The sequence below is a fragment of the Octopus bimaculoides genome, chromosome 14, assembly GCF_001194135.2.
Source record: "Octopus bimaculoides isolate UCB-OBI-ISO-001 chromosome 14, ASM119413v2, whole genome shotgun sequence".
Lineage (NCBI taxonomy): Eukaryota > Metazoa > Mollusca > Cephalopoda > Octopoda > Octopodidae > Octopus > Octopus bimaculoides.
The window spans coordinates 6,694,222-6,700,221 of NC_068994.1; the positions used below are offsets into that span (position 1 = coordinate 6,694,222).

Consider the following 6,000-nt stretch of genomic DNA (forward strand, 5'->3'; position numbering starts at 1 on the left):
ATGTTATTTTGATCATTCCAGCGTGTTTCTAAGGCTGCTTTATGCTTGAAATCAAAGTTTCATAAAAAAAATTCCAGTTAATAGAATTATGGGAGATAATGGGTTAAACAGTCTATTTGCATTTTGAGTGACGGAATAAAGATTACATATGCAGTATATTTTCATCGATCCAAATTGTTATTTTTTTGTTTTTTTGCAGACATTTTCATAATTTAAAGCATTAATCCGTTCTGTATAAACACGGGGAAGAAAAACTCTATTAATTATACAAGACTAATTTTTAGAACATTAAATACGATGCACAGAAATGAAATATTTCTTCATACATAAAGGTAATAGGTAGTTTGTAAGAATATTGACCTTTATCTATTATATGCTTAATACATGTAAATAACAAAAACATAAAACAAACAAACAGTATTATTTAATAGTAAAACAGTGGAGTCTGATAAAACTCGATGTTTTGCGTCGTGAAAAATCCAATTTACAGCAGAGTTAATTATCCCACAATTTCACTCATTAGAAATGTTTAATACTTGTGGAAATAAGCTTTAAAATATGATATATTTATAGTATTGAATTCAAACTTACGTACAAGTTCTGAATATTTTGTTTGAGTTAATTAACAGTCAATTAACTCAACCTTGGTATTCGACTGGTATTTAATTAATTGACTATATAGCAGTTAGTCAACTTCAGCATACACAGGGACCTAACTAAATATCACAAGGTATATAGCAACGAACATTATATATCGTATTTTATGTGACATTATATTTACCTTTTGTATAGCCTTGTCCAACCCTGTCGCGATGTTCTTTGAAAGTTGGGTTACTTGTACAACTTTGCCCACGTTTCCATCGAGCAGCATTTCGCTTCGATGCGATTCCGTGGGTTCTTTTGCTCTTCTTCTTCTTTAAAGGACGCATCTTGTATTCTAACTATTACTATTTTAATAAAATAAAGGCTAAATACATTGATACATATCAGGTATGTATGTATAAAGGATTGTACATTCAGTTGGTAGCACGTGTCTGGAGGATATATATTAAGACAGGATGTAGACGTGGTTTTACGACAGCGGACTTTCAGCACGAGGTTTTGAGATTAATGGCACCTCAGCCGAACAGGTTTTTGTGATCGTCGTTGTTTATTTAATTCCTCATTAAATGTAATACGTCAGACCCATAATTACAGGGATTACAACTATGAACATCCACCTTTTTTTAGTGGCATAGTGTATCTGCGACAACATTATCTGATTTTTAATTTTTTTAATTTTCTTTTAAATAACAGGACTTGATGGCCTTTATTTGATATTTAGCAGTTATTTCTAACAGGAATTACCAAAAACACTTGGTTAAGTTTCTATAGGTAATAAAATATGATAAACAATGGAGCTGGAATAATTCATTATAGTTCTATCTGTTGTGATTATAAAATTTGATATATGTTATATTCTAAGCTTGACTAATTTAGAATCGAAACCCTTTACCAAACAGCCGGAGAACGTCCCTTGTCCTATGATATAAATTTCCTAAATTAAAACCTTCCATCAAAATTCTATGCTAATTTATATTCCAAACTCCAGCTAAATAATGAGTCTTTTTCTTTTTTTAAATCCTAAATCCGTCATTTGTCATTCAAAATTAATTGAAATATCTGCAGCGCATTTGAACAGGAATAAAGTAACAAAGGGGAAGTTACAAATGAAAATCCAATGTATAAGGGGCAATAACTCAGTGTTTTGACTACGAGCTAATATATTAGAACTTTGATTTTGATTATAAGATACAAAATCAAGATATGATAAATGAGCAAGAATAAATATATATTGTTATATTTCAGGACGGTCATTTTTTTTACCAAATAAACACACGCACTATATATTTGTTCTTCACTTCAGATTTTTAAAATTTTTTCTTGTTTTATGTCTTTTGTTTGGAAATCTATTGTCACACATCTCATGACCTTTTCTGCAGCTCTCCATCCCATGTGTCTCCTCCTGTTCTGTTTAGGCAATTCTGTTTAGAATATAAACTAAACAGAACAGGAGGAGATACGTGGGATGGAGAGGCGCTGAAGCGATCACAGATAATGAACATAAAATAAGACCAATAATGAATCTGAAGTGAAGAACAAATATATGTAGTCGTGCGTTTATTTAATCTTTTACTTGTTTCAGTCATTTGACTGCGGCCATGCTGGAGCACCGACTTTGGTCGAGCAAATCGACCAGGACTTATTCTTTGTACTTATTCTCTCGGTCTGTTTTGCCGAACCGCTAAGTTACGGAGACGTAAATACACCAGCATCGGTTGTCAAGCGATGTTGGGGGAGAAACAGGAAAGACTTTTGGCCCGTCCCCACTATTTTCTCCCAAATTTGTTTATTAAAATTTTTTTTTTCCCAAAACCCCCATTTTCAGATACGGAGGTTCCGGAAAATTGCCAAAAATCGGCATTGTTAAATTTCCCCCCCTTTCTCCACTCGAATTCTTCAATTTTGACTTTTTTTTCCCCAACACTAACTCTAACACTAACCCTAACCCTAAAACCCTAACCCTAACCCTAACATTCAACAAAAAATGCCCCTAAACAATGCCCCCAGCGTGACCGCAATCTAATAACTGAAATAAGTAAATAAGGGTTATTAATTTATGCTTAGAATTTAAGGGGAGGAAACTCTAGCATTAGAAGAGGATTCGCTGACGAGATCGTCCTCGAGTTTCTTAGAACGTATTTTCCTTATAAATCACATTGTAGGAAATTGGTTATACACCATTAGGGGTATACCCGCTTTCCTATATTAAATTCTGAAGAAAACAACGTAACGCAGAACTCCGAACTATCAACACAACAATATTTATTTATGGAGGAAAATAGGCAGCTTTAATCTTGGTTGCTGAGACGCCTTCTGTGAGAGAGCATGGTTGCTGAGACGCCGGTATGTTGATGTGAGCTGTCCCCAGAGTTGGAATGATGGAGAGACAGCTTGACCCGTCCATGCTCGTGGCCGGCCGACCGAGAAAGAGAAAGAATCAGGGCGCCAAACTTGGATATTGATGACTACGCATGCGCACGAGACAAGGCGTTACTACAACATCAACTACTTTATCGTATCACTACTGCTTAAGTCTCTCTGAGAGATTTAGAAATGTAACATTTCTAATTTTCGTAAATCAGTGAATTCTTCAGCCAGCAAGTCATGCTACTCCAGGCTGATGACAAGCAAAAACTCAGAAACATGTCTGTGGATGCAGGCTTGGCTAAGTGGAGGTGCTTGTCTCCCCCTCGTAAACATAAGGACGCAGGAAATGTGTCAAGGCCGACAGGAAGCGGTGCAGCTTCCCAGGGCTAAATAACAGTTGTATGATTCCTTTATTGGGAATATTGTTCGCTGCCGAAGCATCACTCTCGTGGGAAGCATCACTCTCAGAGTTCTATAAAGCTGGTTAAGTCACTGCTGAGGACACTCTTTGTTCTCTCATGCTGTTCTTCCCTCTGCTGGCTATTTGAGTAAAGTGTCACCCTCAGATTTCTTTGAAGCCAGTCAAATGACTGCTTAGGGTCCTTTTCTTTCCCTCACGCTGTTTTCCTTTCTGCTGGCTATTTGAGTGAAGAATCACTCACAGATTTCTTTGAAGATGGTCAAGGCGACTTCATAGAACCCTCTGCTTTCCCTTATTCTGTTTTCCCTTTTGTAGAATCCATACAGATCGCAGTTTAATGAGCCTACTCTGCCATGACTTGGCATGATAGTATATTTGTTTCTTTATTGCCTACAGGGGGCTAAAGATAGAGGGGACTAACAAGGACAGACAAAGGGATTAAGTCGATTACATCGACCCCAATGCGTAACTGGTACTTATTTACTCGACCCCGAAAAGATGAAAGGCAAAGTCGACCTCGGCTGAATTTGAACTCAGAACGTAAAGACAGACGAAATACCGCTAGACATTACGCCCGGCGTGCTAACGATTCTGCCAGTTGAGTGAAGTGTCACACTTAAAATTCTTTGAAAAAAGCATGAGCGTCACACCCAAAATTCATAAGACGACCAAAGAAAAAGAAAAAAAAAAAGCAAAGTAAAAGAAAAAAAATTCACTAAACAAAAAACTGTTTGTTTCCACCCAGGAGAGTAAACACTGGCGTGCACTCGAATGTGCCAGGACATGTTATATCAGGGTGAAACAGTCCAATAAAGTAAACACATGAATATCTGAGATGACTAGTTTGTGTTCAGTGTCATTGTAAATCATTAACGTCACTGAATTGATTCTTTGATCAAACATCCTTGTTTATCAGATTCAGTAAGGTAGTAATTTATTTACTACTAGCAAAGATACCCGGCGTTGCTCGGGATTAAAATGGCAGTTTTTTTATTGTCTATACATATATATATGTTGGCACTCCGTCGCTTACGACGTCGAGGGTTCCAGTTGATCCGATCAACGGAACAGCCTACTCGTGAAATTAACGTGCAAGTGGCTGAACACTCCACAGACACGTGTACCCTTAACGTAGTTCTCGGGGATATTCAGCGTGACACAGTGTGACAAGGCTGACCCTTTGAATTACAGGTACAACAGAAACAGGAAGTAAGAGTGAGAGAAAGTTGTGCTAAAAGAGTACAGCAGGTTTTACCACCATCCCCTGCCGGAGCCTCGTGGAGCATTAGGTGTTTACGCTCAATAAACACTCACAGCACCCAGTCTGGGAATCGAAACCGCGATCCTATGACCGCGAGTCCACTGCCCTAACCACTGGGCCATTGCGCCTCCACCTGGAGCTAATGCATTACTGTGCCAACACCTGCAAAATTTAGCATCCAATTCAGTCTCCTGTTTCCTAACACTCGTGAATACGGTCCCAAGATACTTAAACTTTTCCACTTGCTTCAGTGATGTTCTCTTAACATGCAGAGTGCACTTGGAAGACTTTCTTGAGAAGACAAATGTCTCAGTTAATGACACCGAAATAGACAAATCGGTATCTTTTTTTTGTCGACTACGCTGCATCACGTGATAAGTGATGCGTTGTTTGCATAAATTCAAAAGTGTTGATGTCTTTGTCAACGTCAAATCTACCTTTAAAATTATTTTCACAAACGTTTTCTTAAACCATTTTTGGCTTGATTAAGGAATTTACATCTGGGTGAGTTCGCAAAATATATTTTTTAAGATCTTGAGCAGAATCGTTAGTGCATCGGACGAAATGTTTAGCGATATTTCATCGCTCGAGGTCGATTTTGTTTTCATTCTTTCGGGGGTCGATAAATTTAGTATCCGTTGAACAGCGGCGGTAAAGAATACGCAGACCACCCCTAACTCTAACCCTAACCCTAACCCTAACCCTAAACCCTAACTGTAACCCCTAAATACTGGGTGTGCGTATTCTTTACTTTCGCCACTAAAGGCGATGTATTCGACTAGCACCCACTTCCCCTAAAATTATTGACCCTTTGGAGCAGTTAGGATAGGATAGAATTATCAAAACATTATAGTACATAGGCTTTTTAAGGCGGCGAACTGGCAGAAGCGTCAGCACGCCGGGCGAAATGCTTAGCGGTATTTCGTCTGTCTTTACGTTCTGAGTTTAAATTCCGCCGAGGTCAACTTTGCCTTTTATCTCACTCCTACTTCTTGTTTCTGTTGTACCTGCATTTCAAAAGGGCCAACCTTGTCACATTCTGTGTCACGCTGAACGTTAAAGGTATACGTGTCTGTGGAGTGCTCAGCCACTTTGCACGTTAATTTCACGAGCGGGCTGTTCCGTTGATCGGATCAACTGGAACCCTCGTCGTCGTGACCGACGGAGCGCCACGATATTCATTATAGAAAATAGTCTAATACTGGGGTATATAAATCCACGACGAAAAAAAAAATGGGAATTAGTACACCTGGTGGACTAATTTAATTGAAGGATAATAGTCAATAACGTTGACTTGGTTGAAACTGCATCTTCTCTATGTTCTCTTACACTAAACCACGTGACATGC

At 38.3% G+C, this 6,000-nt stretch overlaps 1 protein-coding gene and 1 long non-coding RNA gene across 6 annotated transcripts in view; one reads left to right on the forward strand and one right to left on the reverse strand.

Moving 5' to 3' along the window:
• Positions 1 to 1,336, reverse strand: part of LOC106873391 (RRP12-like protein) — a 38,772-nt gene extending 37,436 nt beyond the window's left edge. Inside the window, exon 1 of the mRNA XM_052973013.1 lies at positions 782 to 1,336. Within this exon, the coding sequence (XP_052828973.1) occupies positions 782 to 929 (148 nt within the window). The 5' untranslated portion in view covers positions 930 to 1,336. The remainder of the gene's footprint in view (positions 1 to 781) is intronic.
• A 3,692-nt stretch (positions 1,337 to 5,028) lies between these two features.
• Positions 5,029 to 6,000, forward strand: part of LOC106873396 (uncharacterized) — a 15,730-nt gene continuing 14,758 nt past the window's right edge. For 2 of the 5 annotated variants that reach the window (XR_001409867.2, XR_001409868.2), the window contains exon 1: positions 5,029 to 5,156. This is a non-coding gene — a long non-coding RNA (uncharacterized LOC106873396). The remainder of the gene's footprint in view (positions 5,157 to 6,000) is intronic. The other 3 variants (XR_001409866.2, XR_001409869.2, XR_001409865.2) reach the window with 3 other exon arrangements.